We start from the raw sequence: 17,480 nt of genomic DNA, 5'->3' as shown, positions 1-17,480 counted from the left end.
CTCAGGAGTTCGAGACCAGCCTGGGCATCACAGTGAGGTCCTATGTCTAAAATTTAAAAAATTAGTCAGGCATGGTGGCGTGTGCCTAGAGTCCCAGCTACTTGGGAGACTGAGGTGGGATTCTTGCTTGAGCCCGGCAGGTTGAGGCTACAGTGAGCTGTGATCATGCCAGTTCGCTCCAACCTGCGCAGTAGAGCGAGACCTTGTCTCAAAAAAAGATGCTGCTGCAGAAAACACATTATTCTACTTTGCAGTAAACTCTCACATACCCTCACTTAATTACCTACATTGGCTGGATGTTTTTAGGCACTAAAATAATGGAAATAGAATTTATGATCACTATTTTTCTTGTGACTTGGATGGATTTTATTAATCTTATTGTTGTTTGTTTATGTTTGATGGGGTGGTAGTGGGGCCTGGACAGTAGCGGCTCCTCTTAACCCCTTCTACCCTCATTACCCCGTGAATGGTACTGGATCACTGCCAGTTAGCTATACTCCTTCACTCCCTCGAAATAAAATTGGACATTGCTGTGCAAATGAAGAGCTCTTCATTTATCTCTTAGTCTTCTGGGTTGCCTCCTTCTGTTCACAGTAACGTCTAACTTTCATGTCTCTCAGTGTGGCGCCATGTTGACAAGGGCACGGCAGAAGGGGCTGTGGATGCCATGCTGCTTCACGGACAGGGTAAGCAGAGTCCTGTGTCTCCATTGTGTGGCCGACTCCCTGTCCCATTCCTTGGCTCCGTCATCTGTACAGGATCTGGTGGGGAAAGGAGATGGGGGACTCCTGACAGTGAAGGACAGGTACCTGTTTAACATGTATTTGCATCCAGAAATCAGAGGTGAGGCCATTGCTCACAGTGGGACCCTCGGAGGCGACAGAACAATTGGGAAGTGACTTCACCATGATCTTTTCTTTTCCAGATGCAATCACTGTGTCCAATGGAGGCCGAATCATGCGTTCCTGGGAGACTAACATCGGGGGCCTGAACTGGGAGATAACCTTGGACAGTGGCAGGTAGGGGAGAAACTGGATTCTATCTTGACTGAGTGAAAGGATTTACCGGAACACAGATCTGCACAGACAGCAAGTCTGGGCTTGTGGCTTTTTCCCAGGGACCACTGGAGAGCCAGCCATTGAGTCCCCATTGTGGATATGCTTGCTCGGCCAACGTGTATTGCCATTGAGTGCCCGTTGTGGATATGCTTGCTCAGCCAACACGTATTGAGCACCTGTTAGATGCAGAGTTTCCAGGTGCAGTGTTTGCGCTTGTGCTTGAATGCTGTTCCTAATTTCACTGTGATTTGTGAGTTTTGCAATGTTCCAGATAAAAGAACATAATATAAAACTTCCAATGTTTAGTTAAAAAAAAAAAAAAAAAAAAAAAGAATAACTTGACCTATTGTTACATCTTTGCTCAAGTTATTTATTTTTATTTATTAAGTTTTTTGAGAGAGAGTTTCACTCTGTCGCCCAGGCTGGAGTGCAGTGGTACGATCTTGGCTCACTGCAACCGTTGCCTCTCACGTTCAAGCAATTCTCATGCTTCAGCCTCTCCAGTAGCTGGGATTACAGGCATGTGGACCGTGCCTGGCTAATTTTTGTATTATTAGTAGAGATAGGGTTTCACCATGTTGGCCAGGCTGGTCTCGAACTCCTGGCCTTGTGATCCTCCCACCTCAGCCTCTCAAAGTGTTGGGATTACAGGCGTGAGCCACTGCGCCTGGCCCCTAAAGTTGTTCAAATGATAGGGTCATTTGTATTAGCTTATATATCTTCTGATAGTAATTCATTTGGTAAACACTGGTGAGCCCCAGGTGATGGGAACACACGGGACTGTGAGACAGCTGCTGTCATCGAGGATTCCGCTGTCCATTGGGAGGCAGGCAGGTAGCACAGTAATGACAGCACTGTCTGATGGGTATGTGGCAGAGGGTAGGTCCAGCTGCTGTGAAGTCCCGGGGAAGGAGGGAACAGCCCTTAGGAGAAGTAGATGGTTTCAGGGAAGCAAGCAGTGTGACCACATGGTTGCGAGTGCAGAATCTCAAGTTGGCTAACAAGAGGCAGAGCCAGGATTAGGATTCAGCTATGTTTGACCCCAAAGCCTGTTTCCTTACCCACCAAGCAACAGTGAGTACTGTTCTGGACTGTCTCTCCCAGCTTGAGGCTCTGCAGGTGTGGGCTGCTCTCAACCTGTACTTGTGCTCAGTTTCCAGGCACTTGGGCTGGTTGGCCTGCAGGAGTCTGTGAGGTACATCGCAGTCCTGAAGAAGACGACGCTTGCCCTCCATCACCTCTCCAGTGGGCACCTCAAGTGGGTGGAACATCTCCCAGAAAGGTAAGGCCGCCTGTGTACAGGCAACAGCTGCCTCGTCCTACTCTCTACGAGCTCCTCTTTCTCTTTGAGGGACCCAAAGCATTTGCTTTAACCCAGGCCTGTCTCTTGTTAGTATTGCATGGAGTGTGTTGCACTCACAAGATCCTGAAGGCTGTGAGTATGGGTGAGACTCCAGAGTATGACTGGAGTTTCCTTTGCACTGAGGAGAACACTCTCAAACTGGGGCGCTAGGGCGAGCCATGCTATGGGAGCCACTCACTCGCTCGTGGTTATGGTACTTTGTGCCTTCTGACTTCTAGTTCAAGTACCAGTTCTGACTGAGCCTTTTATTCATATTAAGAGTTAGAACAACTCAAGAAGAGCCCAGGGTAGGCTGAGTGAGTATGAAATGGTTTCTCGAGCTCCTGTTGGTAGAAAGCATTGAAATTGGGAAGGAACAGGAGGGAGGGAGGGAACGAGAGAAAAGGCTCTACTTAGACACCCTGTGGCCATTTTCAAAGTTTAGAGCAGGACTCAAAACTTCAAATTCTTGCCTGGCACGGTGTCTCACACCTGTAATCCCAGCACTTTGGGAGCCTGAGTTGGGTGGATCACTTGAGCTTGGGAGTTCGAGACCAGCCTGGGCAACCCCATCTCTACAAAAAATACAAAAAATTAGCCAGCATGGTGGTGCATGCTTGTGATCCCAGCTACTTGGGAGGCTGAGGTGGGAGGATCACCTGAGCCTCGGGAGGTAGAGGCTGCAGTGAGCCGTGATTGCACCACTGCACTCCAGCCTGGATGACAGAGTGAGACACTGTCTGAAAAAACACAACAAAGAAAATGCTATGAGACAGGTTATGGAATATCCATGAGCAACACTGGCTGAATGGGAGCTGCAGAGCGCCTGGCCTGCCTGGAGGGGGCAGCCTTACCCACCTGATTGGCACTTTGTATTTAGGCTTAGCGTTGTCACGTCTTCTAACTGTAGGAAAATTTAGAAATCTGATTGTGAAGTATAATCTCTTCTAAATGTTGACAACTAATTCAAATTAAGAACAACAACAAAAGCCCCCAAACTGTATGAGCCAAGCAAAACTTATTTGGGAATTACTAGTTTGTGACATCTGGCTGAGGCCTGGCAGCCCCTGAGAATAATCCTGTCCTGGGTTTAAAGCTAACGTTCCCGTTTCTTCTTCCCTCTCTTAGTGACAGCATCCACTACCAGATGGTGTATTCTTACGGCTCTGGGGTGGTGTGGGCCCTCGGAGTTGTTCCTTTCAGCCATGTGAACATTGTCAAGTTTAATGTAGAAGATGGAGAGATTGTTCAGCAGGTACGGGAGGGTGACAGGAGCCTGTGAATAAGGTGGGGTTGGGGGGGACTCAATAGATTTCTTTGTACTGGGGAACAGGGAACGTGGCTGGGCAGATGCAAAAGCTACTTATGCTCCCTCATTGTGGTCACTTGCCAGCTGCCTTCCCATTAGGCCTCTATTTAAAGTACTCATATTTGCATGTGTTATCTTCTGGGGTGGCTAAAAAATTACATAGATCTAGTCCCTGCCTGTAAGTATCTTAACAGTGCTGTGAAATCACAGTAGGACACCACATATGACAAATATGGTAGAGAAGTGCAGATCTGAAGTGTCAGGTATTTAAAATTATTGGGTTTATTTTTCCAGTGACCAGAAAATTCTGATATTTTTTCCACCTTTGGAGGCTCTCAGGAGGTTGGAGGGTGGGGTTTCAGGGGACAGGAAGAATTCCTATGGAAGAACCTTTGAACTTAGGACCCCCAGTGGGATGCTGGCAGCAATACTGCTGTTGGGCTGAGAGGGAAATGTAAAAATCTTTCACGAGCTTCCTGTTAACGATGACTTTTCTGTAGGTCAGGGTTTCAACTCCATGGCTGCAGCACCTGTCCGGAGCCTGTGGTGTGGTGGATGAGGCTGTCCTGGTGTGTCCTGACCCGAGCTCACGTTCCCTCCAAACTTTGGCTCTGGAGACGGAATGGGAGCTGAGACAGATCCCGCTGCAGGTGAGAGGCTGCCACTGCTGCTTCTGGCCTGAGGCATTTCCTGCGGGGAGTAGAAAGTTTGGCATGATTCACCCAGAGGGTCTTTCTCCCAGACTCTTCCTGAGCAGTGGAAGCCATTCAGGCCTCTGGCTGAACTGGCATAAGGGGAAATCGGCCACTTTCCCCTTTGGGGAATTTGAACTGGAGCATTTGGAGCCACCTGCCGTGGCCCAGTTACTTCCCCTGGTAAAGTAGGGCAGAGGATATGAGCCTTGGATGGGTCAGGGACTCGTCAGCTGTCATTTGTAATCCTCCTCCTCCTTGCCTTCCAGTCTCTCGACTTAGAATTTGGAAGTGGATTCCAACCCCGGGTCCTGCCCACCCAGCCCAACCCAGTGGACGCTTCCCGGGCCCAGTTCTTCCTGCACTTGTCCCCAAGCCACTATGCTCTGCTGCAGTACCATTACGGCACCCTGAGTTTGCTTAAAAACTTCCCACAGGTAACTGCAGGCAACACGGTTTGCTAGGATTCAGGACATCTCTCCAAGACATGGATGTTACAAGGCAGTGCTTTTGAATCTGGAAACATTTGCTCTTAGGCCCAAGACTGATGACACCTTCCCTTAAATGGTTTGAGAGGGGGTAGGTAGCCTTGCAGTAGAAATGGTATATTTCCTCCTGAGTATTACAAAGGATCTTGAGAGCAAAACCAGTGCCTTCCTTAGTCCAAAGGAAATATGGGGACATAAATGAGAGCTTCCCCGTAGATAGTAAGAGCAAGCAGCATGGGACTTAAGATTGACGTGTGCCTGCGTTGGAGGTAGGGGAGAGTTCTGTTTTCAGCTGTAGATGCAACTGGGGCCTCGCTCTGCTCTTAAATGCCTGACCATTCTGCTCCAAAGTGGGGAGCACTTTCAACTCTTAAGGCCAAGGGCCTTCCCTGGAGAGGTGACCCTCTGTAAGGCAGCTGGCTAGTACTGGTCCCACTTAGGAGCTGATGCCTTGCTTTTCCCCCAGACTGCCCTAGTGAGCTTTGCCACCACTGGGGAGAAGACGGTGGCTGCAGTCATGGCCTGTCGGAATGAAGTGGTGAGTATTGAGAACAACAGTCAGCACTTGGGGTTTTCCTTCCTGGTCTGTGCCAGGAACCCTGAAAATCAGAAGTCTGGGCACATTGGCCTGGTCAGTTTGAACCCAGGGGGCAGGAGGCTGTTGAGAAGTGAGGTCTTGCCTCACCTATAGAGCTTTCTGTACGCCCCATTTCTCCCCAGGAACGAGACCCTAATGTGATGACCTTACTTTCATATGGGGCTATTAAGGGTCGAATAGGCTTTGTGGGCAGGGGTGAGAAATGGGCTTTGCCTTCTCCCAAGTGCTAAGAAGACAAAAACAAAAGCTTCATTTCAGTGACTGGGAAGTGACTCTTTGGCTGAATTTTCTCCTGTCCTTCTCTTTCTCATAGCAGAAACCTAGCAATTCTGAAGATGGGTCAATGGGGAGCTTTCCGGAGAAGTCTAGTTCAAAGGTAGGGTGTGGCATTGGGCAGTATGCCAGACCGAGAGACGCAGGAGGCCACCAAAGAGAGTTGGGGGCACAGCTTTGGTTAGGAGCAGGTCTTAGAGTTCCCAGCTTCAAATGGGGTTTCCTAAGTACTGTAAATTAAATGATGTTTCTCTTAATCTCATTTTACCGGGTTATTAGGAGGTAGAATGCCTAGAGTCTGTTCCTAGCCACTTTCTCCTCTGGGCCTCAGCGTCCCCATTTTTTTGGGGATCCCGGCTGGCACAGTTGAGTAGTAATCTGTGCAGTTACCCTGAAGCGGAGGCGTCAGCCCCTGGCTGGAGGCATAGGTTCCTGCTGTGGCTTCCATCTAAGCGTTTCCCTGCCTCCTGTCTTGCTCAGTCTTACTTTGCTCAGCCCTATCTCTCTTTCAGAAGTCTGCTACTCTGTACTGGCTTCCAAGACAAGTATGGTAGTTGTAATTTCATTTATTTACTCAGGCACCTTATTTCTGCCTTAGGATTTGGCTTGCTTTTCTCTTTTATTTTCCTTTGCATATACTTCCCCTTCTGGCCTGGCTCCTTCTCTAGGGTATTTGCCCCCAATCCTTGGACTTCCTTTGGTGGGCTTTGCTTTTGGGGGATGCCTCTAGTTGACCTGTGCTGTCTGTACCCCTAGGACTCTCTGGCTTGCTTCAATCAGACCTACACCATTAACCTGTATCTCGTGGAGACAGGTCGGCGGCTGCTGGATACCACAATTACATTTAGCCTGGAACAGAGCGGCACTCGGCCTGAGCGGGTGAGGCAGAGCCTTTCTCTGCAGACTGTCCTGTGGGCTTCTCAGCACGTGCCTTCCTTTCCTCAGGGCCAGGTCTTAGCCATGGGGCTTGGATTAGGCTCTCTGAACATGTGTTCTAATGCTCTCTGAGCCACTGACTTGTTGGAAATCACAGTAAAGGCGGGTATTATTTATGCCAGCTCGTCATTGTGTACCAGGCACTGTTCTAAGCTTTTAACTTACACATTAATGAATTTAATCCTCTGAACACTCCTGTGAAGCGATTGTTCCTGACCTGGTTTTAAAATGATTCTGTGGCCTGCTGGGATCGAGTACCACGGCCAGAGTCACGGAGCCAGGAAGAGGTGTTGCTGGGGTTCAGATTCAAGTCTAACCTCCCACAGCCTGGACTCATCACTACCCAGTATTGCCTCTGTGTACATTTGGTTATTTTCCTCAGCTGCTTGGGCTGTGGCTTCTTTGTTTCTAAAGCAGAAAGTCTAATCCCGGCCTCCTGCTCACTTTGTGGGGTGTGATTAGAACATGGATGAATGGTGTAGTACCCGTGCAGTACTCATGTTCCTCCATAGAAAGATCTGGGAGACCCCAGCATCATTGTGTTGGCGCCTAAGAATATGTATCACTTACTGGCATCCAGATAATAGCTACATTGTTTAGATATCAAATAATGCCATGGCTTGGGCCTCTGTTAAGTCCTAATGCTTTGACTCCTGGGGTCTGGGGCTCTCAGAGGCATTTGGATCCTCACCGACTACACTGGTCTTGACTGTATGGCTTATAGCTGTATATCCAGGTGTTCTTGAAGAAGGATGACTCAGTGGGCTACCGGGCTTTGGTGCAGACGGAGGATCATCTGCTACTTTTCCTGCAGCAGTTGGGTAAGTAGACCTCATTCAACCCATTTTTTTATTTCCCCAGGCCTTCCGATGTGTTCCAGTCAGACTGTTTTTTGGGAGGCTGCAGGTTTCTGGAAGAGATTCAAGTGGAGTGTGCCCCGAGCATTTTGTTCACAGCCAAATGTCACCTGCTTTTTTTTTTCAAATTTTTTAAATTTTTAAAATTTGAGATAGAGTCTTGTTCTCTTGCCCAGGCTGGAGTGCAGTGGCATGATCTTGGCCCACTGCAATCTCCACCTTTCGGATTCAAGCAGTTCTCCTGCCTCAGCCTCCCGAGTAGCTGGGATTACAGGCATGCGCCACCACGACCAGCTAATTTTTGTATTTTCAGTAGAGACAGGCTTTCGCCATGTTGGCCAGGCTGGTCTCGAACTCCTGACCTCAAGTGATCCGCCTGCCTCAGCCTCCCAAAGTGCTGGGATTACAGGTGTGAGCCACCGTGCCTGGCCTGTCACCTGCTTTTTTTTTTTGAGACGGAGTTTTGCTCTTGTGGCTCAGGCTCGAGTACAGTGGTGTGATCTCAGCTCACTGCAACCTCTGGCTTCCAGGTTTAAGTGATTCTCCTGCCTGAGCCTCCCAAGTAGCTGGGATTACAGGCATGCACCACCACGCCCGGCTAATTTTGTATTTTTAGTAGAGATGGGGTTGCACCATGTTTGTCAGGCTGGTCTCAAACTCCTGACCTCAGGTGATCCACCTGCCTCCGCCTCCCGAAGTGCTGGGATTATAGGCATGAGCCACCGTGCCTGGCTCTTTTTTTCTTTTTTGAGACAGTTTTGCTCTTGTTGCCCAGACTGGAGTGGAATGGTGTAATCTCAGCTCTGTGCAACTTCTGCATCCTGGTTCAAGTGATTCTTCTGCCTCAGTCTCCCGAGTAACTGGGATTACAGGCGTGTGCCACCACACCTGGCTAATTTTGTATTTTTAGTAAGAGACAGGGTTTCACCACGTTGGTCCAGGCTGATCTCGAGCTCCTAACCTCAGGTGATCTGCCCGCTTTGGCCTCCCAAAGTGCTGGGATTACAGGTGTGAGCCGCCACACCCGGCCTTTGTCACCTGCTTTTGAAGAATAACTTGGCCTTCTTGGTGGGATACGTAACTTTCCTCCCTTGACCTATTGATTCCAGCCCCTTGCTCTGCCATTTCTCCTTTTATGCAAGAGCTTGTAGTAATCCCTGAGTCAGCAAGAAGAGTCTCTTTAGAACATCTGGGGCCGGGCGCGGTGGCTCAAGCCTGTAATCCCAGCACTTTGGGAGGCCGAGGCGGGTGGATCACGAGGTCAGGAGATCGAGACCATCCTGGCTAACATGGTGAAACCCCGTCTCTACTAAAAATACAAAAAACTAGCCGGGCGTGGTGGCGGGCGACTGTAGTCCCAGCTACTCGGAGGCTGAGGCAGGAGAATGGCGTGAACCTGGGAGGCGGAGCTTGCAGTGAGCCGAGATCGCGCCACTGCACTCCAGCCTGGGTGACACAGCGCGAGACTCCGTCTCAAAAAAAAAAAAAAAAAAAAAGAACATCTGGGAGGCAGCCTTAGTTTTTTTTTTTTTTTGAGACAGGGTCTCACTGTTGCCCAGTCTGGAGTGCGGTGGTGCAATCATGGCCTCACTGCAGCCTCAATCTCCCGAGATCAAGTGATCTTCCCACCTCAGCCTCCCAAGTAGCTGTGACTACAAGCGCTTGCCACCATGCCTGGCTAATTTTTTGATATTTCTATTTATTGATTGATTGATTGATTGATTGATTGATTGAGATGGAGTCTCGCTCTGTTGCCCAGGCTGGAGTGCAGTGGCGTGATCTCGGCTCACTGCAAGCTCCACTTCCTGGGTTCACACCATTCTCCTGCCTCAGCCTCCCGAGTAGGTGGGACTACAGGTGCCCACCACCACGCCCAGCTAACTTTTTATATTTTTAGTAGAGATGGGGTTTCACCATGTTAGCCAGGATGGTCTCCATCTCCTGACCTTGTGATTTGCCTCCCTCGGCCTCCCAAAGTGCTGGGATTATAGGCGTGAGCCACCTCGTCTGCCCCTGATATTTATTTTTTGTTGAGATAAGGTTTTGCCCTGTTGTCCAGGCTGATCTCAAATTCCTGGGCTCAAGAGATTTGCCCACCTTGGCCTCCCAGAGTGCTGGGATTATAGGCATGAGCCACTGTGCCCAGCTCCAGGCTTAGCTCTGTAAAAATGTTTCCTGTAGCAGGGAAGGTGGTGCTGTGGAGCCGTGAGGAGTCCCTGGCAGAAGTGGTGTGCCTAGAGATGGTGGACCTCCCCCTGACTGGGGCACAGGCCGAGCTGGAAGGAGAATTTGGCAAAAAGGCAGGTATGAACCTAAGAGGTTGGAGCTGCAGAGTTGCTGGAGGGGTCAGTCTGGAAATGACCACAAGAGACACCGTGTCATGCATCTCCGGCTTCCTGGGCGTGGCAGATTGCTAGTCTTTTCTGAACGAGCTCTGTGATGAGGTTCTAGTGCATTTGTGGCCATACGGTTTATGAAACCGTTCATTTCTGTGAAAGAATGAACTGTGAATCCTTCTGGGGAAAGCTAGGGAAAAATCCCTCTAGAGAAAGCTGAGGGAAAAAAGTCTTTTTTTTCCCTTTTTTCTTTTCTTGAGACAGAGTCTTGCTCTGTCACCCAGGCTGGAGTGCAGTGGCACAGTCTTGGCTCACTGCCATCTCCGTCTCCCGGGTTTAAGCAGTTCTCCTGCCACAGCCTCCTAAGTAGCTGGGTTTACAGGCGTGCGCCACCATGCCCGGTTAATTTTTGTATTTTTAGTAGAGACAGGGTTTCACCATGTTGGTCAGGCTGGTCTTGAACTCCTGACCTCATGATCTGCCCGTGTTGGCCTCCCAAAGTGTTGGGATTACAGGCGTGAGCCACTGCGCCTGGTGGGGAATAAAGTCTTAACTTGGTATAGTAATAGCTACCATTGCCTGTGTACTAAAAATTTACCAGGCACTGTATACTCATTGTCCCTAAAGCAGCAGCCACATCTGTCTGGAGACATGATTGGGTTGATCTGGGTATTGCGGAAATAGCCCAGTGCCCTCTAAAGCTGGCCATGGTCCCAACTGCCAGGATGAACTTGATTCACTCTGCTCTGATTCAGTCCTGCCCCCCGCCCTCTCTCTTCTGTCCATTCATCCAGCTCTCCAACGGATAGCTATTGAGGGCCTGCTGTGGACCAGGCACTCTGCTAGGCAATGCACATTTTCTTAAGCTGAGGATTAATTTGACTTTACTGTTTATTTCTGCTGCCTGGATCCAGCGATTCAAGGTAAAACCTGCTTCTTGCTGCCTTGTTGCTCATTGCCTGCTCACATGGCTAGCTTTTGGTTAATTGTTTTTCTTCCTAGCTTGGACCAATGAGGTACATCCTTGGTGGCGGGGTGTGTGTGTGTGTGTGTGTGTGTGTGTGTGTTGACTGCCATGCTTGTGACTTGTCCTGTTGCTTCTCACTTCTCTTCCTTGAGCAGAGGTGGGTGGAAAATAAGATAAGCAGAGGTTCTGCTCCTTTTTTAGTAAGTGCTTACCATGTACCAGGCACCACACTAAATCCTTGATGTACATCGTATGATGTAATTTTCCAACAATCCAGTGGGTTACATGCCACTTTACAGATGAGGAACTGGAGGCAAAAAGGTGAAGTACCTTTCTCAAGGTTGCCCTATAGTGAGTGGTGAAGCTGGGATCTTAATTTGGGCCTGGCAGATTCCAGAGACCATGCTCTTTACCTTGCTTCCTTGCATCTGTGTCCAAATCTGTGGTCTCCAATGAGGAGATCTGGAGGGCAGTGGCTTCACTGATGGAATCAGGGAAAGAGTGAATGATGGTCCTGGGAACTCGTTGCAAATATGTCTGTTGGGTGCAGGTTAAACAGTTGAAAAAGTAGGAATGAAGCAGTGGGAGATGGAAGTACCTGCTCATGATACACATTCATTGACCTGCACCCTCCACCCCCACACTCATACCTCTTCTGGCTTTGTCATGGCACCCAGAAACCTTCCTCTGGCATCTTGGATGTGGGGCTGTGGTGGAGACATTCACAGCATGGCTGCCGCCTGCATGCCTGATTCCTGACTTCCTAGTCTGTTCCAAGATTCCAGCTGGGTTTAGTTGTAAGAGCCAGTTAAGTAGTTTTTGGAAGCTCCTGCATGAGCCTTACCTGAGTGTGAGACTATTGGCATCAGATATAGGACTGCCCTTTGGGCTTGTGGCCTAGAGTGTAGACTTTACCACTCCATAGGAGAGGCAGAGATCCCTCATTAGGAAAGCATGTACCTCCTTCTGGACCCCTAGTCTGATGTAGAGTGTGTTACTTTTCCTTTACACCAGATGGCTTGCTGGGGATGTTCCTGAAACGCCTCTCGTCTCAGCTTATCCTGCTGCAAGCATGGACTTCCCACCTCTGGAAAATGTTTTACGATGCTCGGAAGCCCCGAAGTCAGATTAAGAATGAGATCAACATTGACACCCTGGCCAGAGATGAATTCAACCTCCAGAAGATGATGGTGATGGTAACAGCCTCAGGCAAGGTGCGTGTGGTTTAGACTCCAGTTACTGAACCTTTTCAAGTTCTTTTTTTTTTTTTTTTTTTGAGAGGGAGTCTCGCTCTGTTGCCCAGGCTGGAGTGCTGTGGCCGGATCTCAGCTCACTGCAAGCTCCGCCTCCCGGGTTCCCGCCATTCTCCTGTCTCAGCCTCCCGAGTAGCTGGGACTACAGGCGCCCGCCACCTCGCCCGGCTAGTTTTTTGTATTTTTTAGTAGAGACGGGGTTTCACCGTGTTAGCCAGGGTGGTCTCGATCTCCTGACCTCGTGATCCGCCCATCTCGGCCTCCCAAAGTGCTGGGATTACAGGCTTGAGCCACCGCGCCCGGCCTTGAACCTTTTCAAGTTCTGAGGGTGAGGAACAAAAAGCCTTTGGTGGGGGATGACACTGGTTCTAGTTTTCAAGGACAGACTCAGTTCTTTGGTTTCTCTTTCTAGTAGTGAGCCAAGTATTTGTTTATCTTGCAGCTTTTTGGCATTGAGAGCAGCTCTGGCACCATCCTGTGGAAACAGTATCTACCCAACGTCAAGCCAGACTCCTCCTTTAAACTGATGGTTCAGAGAACTACTGCTCATTTCCCCCACCCCCCCCAGTGTACCCTGCTGGTGAAGGACAAGGTGAAGCATCCAGCTCTAATTTGAGCCAGACTCAGAATGGCTTTTTTTTGCTATTTTGTAACTTAAATTGCTCCTAGGCCCTTGGAATTATGTGAGTTAATGAGGCACATTCAGGAGTTAGAACTCTTGTTTCTTCTAGTTTCATGCCTGGGTGGAGGAACCAGCCAGCACTGATGTGGAATTGTTTAGAAAGTGGGTGTGACTTCACCAGCTACATAGGGAGCCAGCTCTCCTCTTTTCTAAACATTGGCTGTTAGTAGCTGAGTGGCTATTTTCTCTTCTCTCTTTGAGGAAGAGCAGGATATTTTTGTGTCTTCCCAGAATTAGAATGGATTTTTGTGTATTCATTCTAGCACAGAAGGTGGGCTTGGTAGACACTTTCTTGGAATGGCTGCCTGGTGCGATTTTGGCTCACTGCAGCCTCCACTTCCCAGTTTCAAGCGATTCTTGTGCCTCAGCCTCCCAGGTAGCTGGGATTACAGGCGCATGCCATCATGCCTGGCTGATTTTTGTATGTTTAGTAGAGACGGGGTCTCACCATGTTGAGATGGTCTCACCATTCTCTACAAAAAATAAAAACAGAATTAGCCACATGTGGTGGTTTGTGCCTGTAGTCCCAGCTACTTGGGAGGCTGAGGTGGGAGGATCGCTTGAACCTAGGAGGTAGAGGTTGCAGTGAGCCTTGATCATGCCACTGTACTTCCAGCATGGGTGACAGAGTGAGACCCTGTCTCAAACAAAAAAGAACTGGCAGAGACAGTTTGACTTTTTCCTTTGTGACGTTAGCCTAGGGGACTATTCACCTACAGCCAAGAACTTATTTTCCACAAAGAGGGCAAAGACTAGGGAACCCCCACAGTTGCTGAGCTGGAGTCCCAGCTCTTCAGGTCTATCTCTAGGATTTGCAGTCTTTTCTTGTTGGTGGAGCCTGACAGTTTGCTCATTTTAGGAGTCGGGAATGAGTTCTTTGTATGTCTTCAATCCCATTTTTGGGAAGTGGAGTCAGGTGGCTCCCCCAGTGCTGAAGCGCCCCATCTTGCAGTCCTTGCTTCTCCCAGTCATGGATCAAGACTACGCCAAGGTGTTGCTGTTGATAGATGATGAATACAAGGTACTGTGTTCAGAGGGGATGGAGAACATGCTAGTGGAGTCGGGTTTGGGGCCAAGTGGTCAAACACAGCAGCCCAGAGATGGAGTGCTCTCTGCACCCAGCACGTGTTTGGGCTCTAAGGCCATCCTGAAGAGAAATGATGGCTGTGTCTGCATTTGTGAAAACTCAGGTTCTTAACAGAACTGAATGTAAACCCTAAACTGAGTTCACTAGACTTGAATTCTTTTAAGATTTGCTGTTTTATTCTTAAGGCTCTCTTTGATGGGGAAGTTTCCTAACTCTTTCCTTGGGCTCTCTGGGTTTTTCAAGGTCACAGCTTTTCCAGCCACTCGGAATGTCTTGCGACAGCTACATGAGCTTGCACCTTCCATTTTCTTCTATTTGGTGGATGCGGAGCAGGGACGGCTATGTGGATATCGGCTTCGAAAGGTGGGAAGGCATGTCCTGGCATGACCCTTTGTGGATGAGATGCAGGTGTTTCCTGGCCATTTGGCTAAGAAGTGAATTATGCTACTCATTCTACTATAAACTTAGATTAGCGTAATCCTGATGTCTGATACAAAGTCAATCATTTATTCATGTTTGTTGGGCAGCTACTACATGGCAGGTATGGTTCTAGGTGCTGCGGACAGAGTGGTGCACAGTAGACCAAATCTCTGCCCTTATGGAGCTTTCATTCCACATTCTTTTTCTTTTTTTTTGAGACGGAGTTTTGCACTGTCGCCTGGGTTGGAGTGCAGTGGCGCGATCTCGGCTCACTGCAACCTCCACCTCCTGGGTTCAAGCGATTTTCCTGCCTCAGCCACCCAAGTAGGTGGGATTACAGGCATGTGCCACCACACCCGGCTAGTTTTTTCTATTTTTAGTAGAGACAGGGCTTCACTGTGTTGGCCAGGATGGTCTCAAACTCCTGACCTTGTGATCCACCTGCCTTGGCCTCCCAAAGTGCTGGGATTACAGGCGTGAGCCACTGCACCCGGCCACATTCTTTTTCTGTAGCAGACAGATGGGACTTTTTTTCCATTCTTGGGAAAGTAGAAGGTAGGAATGTGGGTTGAGTAATAAGTTGTACTTTTATATGAAGATGATGTTGACCAACTCATGATAGAATGTGTGCTTTGAATTTTATTTCTAGAAAGGGGGTCAGTTTGCTTTAATCCTCACATACTTGAGACCAACTCTTGTAAACAGTGATACAAGCTGGCTCTGAAGTCCAGCTCTGAAGTTCACGAGGGGCTGGCATGGCCTTGTTAGCAGGACTGTTTGGAGAAGCACTCTGTGGTGTGCACTCACAAACAGCTCTCCCATCCTGTCCTGTAAGGCCTTTTGAGAGGCGTAGAATTTAAGAGCTTAGACCCAATTTGCTGGATTTGAAGCCTAGGTTTGTCACTTACTAACTTTGTGACCTTAGACTCTGGCCTTCTGTTTTCTTAGCTGTAAAATAAGGTGATAAATACCTGTCTCAAAAGGTTGTTGTGAGAATTCAACATATAAATCACATAAAACTGCCTGGCACATGGTAAATGCCATCTGAGTTGGAGACGCTGTTGTTTTGAAAATGCAGTGCCCTTTTGTGACATTTGTAACAGCTAACCTTAGCATAAACGGCACTGGAAATGGTCTGCCCAGAAGACACATCCTTTACCCTTGTGAATGAAAAAAAAAAATCGTCCTTCTGAGTTAATAAAATGAGGACCTTGAAAGAGACAGTTTTGTAGATTCAGGGAGTGAACTGGAGTGTGGGTGTCATGAATCTGGAGTCTTGAGGACATCATCTGAGTGAACAATGACAAAGGAAGACAAAGGGGGCAGAGCTGTCTGTGGGAAGTGAGCCAGGTGTGCGCGCGAGTCCTGGACCACAAGGGAGTGTACTGCCTTTGCCCTCACTTGGTGACCTTCCTCTCTGGGGATGTTTTAGTGAGTTCTCATGTTTTCAGAGAAGGTTGTGGCAATGAAGTCTTATTATTAATAACTTTTATTATTTTAAAAATTTAGGTAATACATGAGTATATTCTCGTTGTAAAAGAGTCCATTGATACAGAGAGGTGAACAAGCAAAATGTGAACAGACCCTTGTAGCCCCATTTCCAGCGGTCTTCCCTTCCCCGGGTGGAAAGCCTGTCAGCAGTTTGCTGTGCCTCTTTCCACTGTCCTTGTGTATTTATGATTCCATATCAACAGCTGTGTGGACACACATGTGTGGCTCATACTTTTTTTTTTTTTTTTTGAGACAGAGTCTCGCTCTGTCACCCAGACTACAGCAGGGGCGTGATCTCAGCTCACTGCAACCTCTGCCTCCTGGGTTCAAGCGATTCTCCTGCTTCAGCTTCCCAAGACTACAGGTGGGTGCCACCACGCCCGGCTAATTTTTGTATTTTCAGTAGAGATGGGGTTTCACCATGTTGGCCAGGCTGGTCTCAAACTCCTGACCTCAAGTGATCCTCCCGCCTTGGCCTCCGAAAGTGCTGGGATTACAGGTGTGAGCCACTGCCCCCGGCCTGTTTTTTTTTTTTTTCTTACTCACATGGAATTGACCTATATTTATTCTTATGAAATTTGCTTTTTTCATTTAATGGGTTTTCTACCTCATTGTTTTGTCAAATTCAGTTTTTTATTACAGAAAAATATTGACAAAAGTGCAAAATCATGAGGTATGGCTCAGTGAACTCTCACCAAGGGAATACACTTGTGTGCCTGGTAATCACATCAGGAAACAGAACAGCACCAGCTCCTAGAAGGCCCTTTTGCCCTTTGCCAGTAACTACTTCCTGTCTCCACGCCCAAGTGCTCCGCATAATTCCATAGGATGGATGTGTAATAATATATTTAACCATGAGTGTTTATTGGTTAGTTTCCTATGACCATAAAGAATCATACACGAAATGTTTTGAGGTCCCTGTTAGCTTAGACATTCACTGCTGGCCCTAGTATACGGGCATCTTGGAGTTTAGTAATAAATGGTAAATTTTCCTTGCATATTTTCTACTCAGATAAATAACGGGATACTACTGAGCATTCGCCTCCTTTTCTACTGGCTTTATTGTCTATCTTTTTTTTTTTTTTGAGCCAGAGTTGCCCAGGCTGGAGTGCAATGGCCGTAGTCTTGGCTCACTGCAACCTCCGCCTGCTAGGTTCAAGCAATTCTCCTGCCTCAGCCTCCTGAGTAGCTGGGATTACAGGCATGCGCCACCATGCCTGGCTAATTTTTTATTTTTAGTGGAGATGGGGTTTCTCCACGTTGGTCAGGCTGGTCTCAAACTCCTGACCTCAGGTGATCCACCCGCCTCGGCCTCCCAAAGTGCTGGGATTACAGGTGTGACCCACTGTACCTGGTCTATTATCTATCTTAATCAAACCGAGAGTTCTGAAATTTCTTCATAAACTAGATCTCTATTGCCATTTTTCTAGTTTGCTTTATTTTTGAGTCTTGCTCTGTCACCCAGGCTGGAGTGCAGTGGCATGATCTCAGCTCACTGCAGCCTCTGCCTCAGCCTCCTGAGTGGCCAGGATTATAGGTGCCCACCACCACATCCGGCTAATTTTTTGTAAGTTTAGCAGAGATGGGGTTTGGCTTTCTTGGCCAGGCTGGTCTTGAACTCCTGACCTCAAGTGATCTGCCCACCGTGGCCTCCTAAGTGTGGGGATTACAAGTATGAGCCACTGCTCCTG

General features: G+C 48.4%; 1 protein-coding gene across 7 annotated transcripts in view; it reads left to right on the top strand.

Moving 5' to 3' along the window:
• Positions 1-17,480, top strand: part of EMC1 (ER membrane protein complex subunit 1) — a 29,617-nt gene that overhangs the window by 2,443 nt on the left and 9,694 nt on the right. The window contains exons 3-18 of one of the 7 annotated variants that reach the window (XM_009200555.3): positions 621-686; positions 926-1,019; positions 2,212-2,340; positions 3,529-3,655; positions 4,210-4,359; positions 4,671-4,838; positions 5,356-5,427; positions 5,804-5,863; positions 6,517-6,639; positions 7,421-7,517; positions 9,735-9,857; positions 10,804-10,812; positions 11,871-12,070; positions 12,552-12,701; positions 13,651-13,812; positions 14,122-14,241. In XM_009200555.3, the coding sequence (XP_009198819.2) occupies positions 621-686; positions 926-1,019; positions 2,212-2,340; positions 3,529-3,655; positions 4,210-4,359; positions 4,671-4,838; positions 5,356-5,427; positions 5,804-5,863; positions 6,517-6,639; positions 7,421-7,517; positions 9,735-9,857; positions 10,804-10,812; positions 11,871-12,070; positions 12,552-12,701; positions 13,651-13,812; positions 14,122-14,241 (1,850 nt within the window). Of the gene's footprint in view, positions 1-620; positions 687-925; positions 1,020-2,211; positions 2,341-3,528; positions 3,656-4,209; positions 4,360-4,670; positions 4,839-5,355; positions 5,428-5,800; positions 5,864-6,516; positions 6,640-7,420; positions 7,518-9,734; positions 9,858-10,803; positions 10,813-11,870; positions 12,071-12,551; positions 12,702-13,650; positions 13,813-14,121; positions 14,242-17,480 lie in introns of all 7 variants that reach the window. The other 6 variants (XM_009200550.3, XM_009200571.3, XM_009200566.3 and 3 more) reach the window with 6 other exon arrangements.

This window comes from Papio anubis, chromosome 1, assembly GCF_008728515.1.
Source record: "Papio anubis isolate 15944 chromosome 1, Panubis1.0, whole genome shotgun sequence".
In the NCBI taxonomy this organism is placed as follows: Eukaryota; Metazoa; Chordata; class Mammalia; order Primates; family Cercopithecidae; genus Papio; species Papio anubis.
This window is presented reverse-complemented; position numbering and strand designations above follow the sequence as displayed.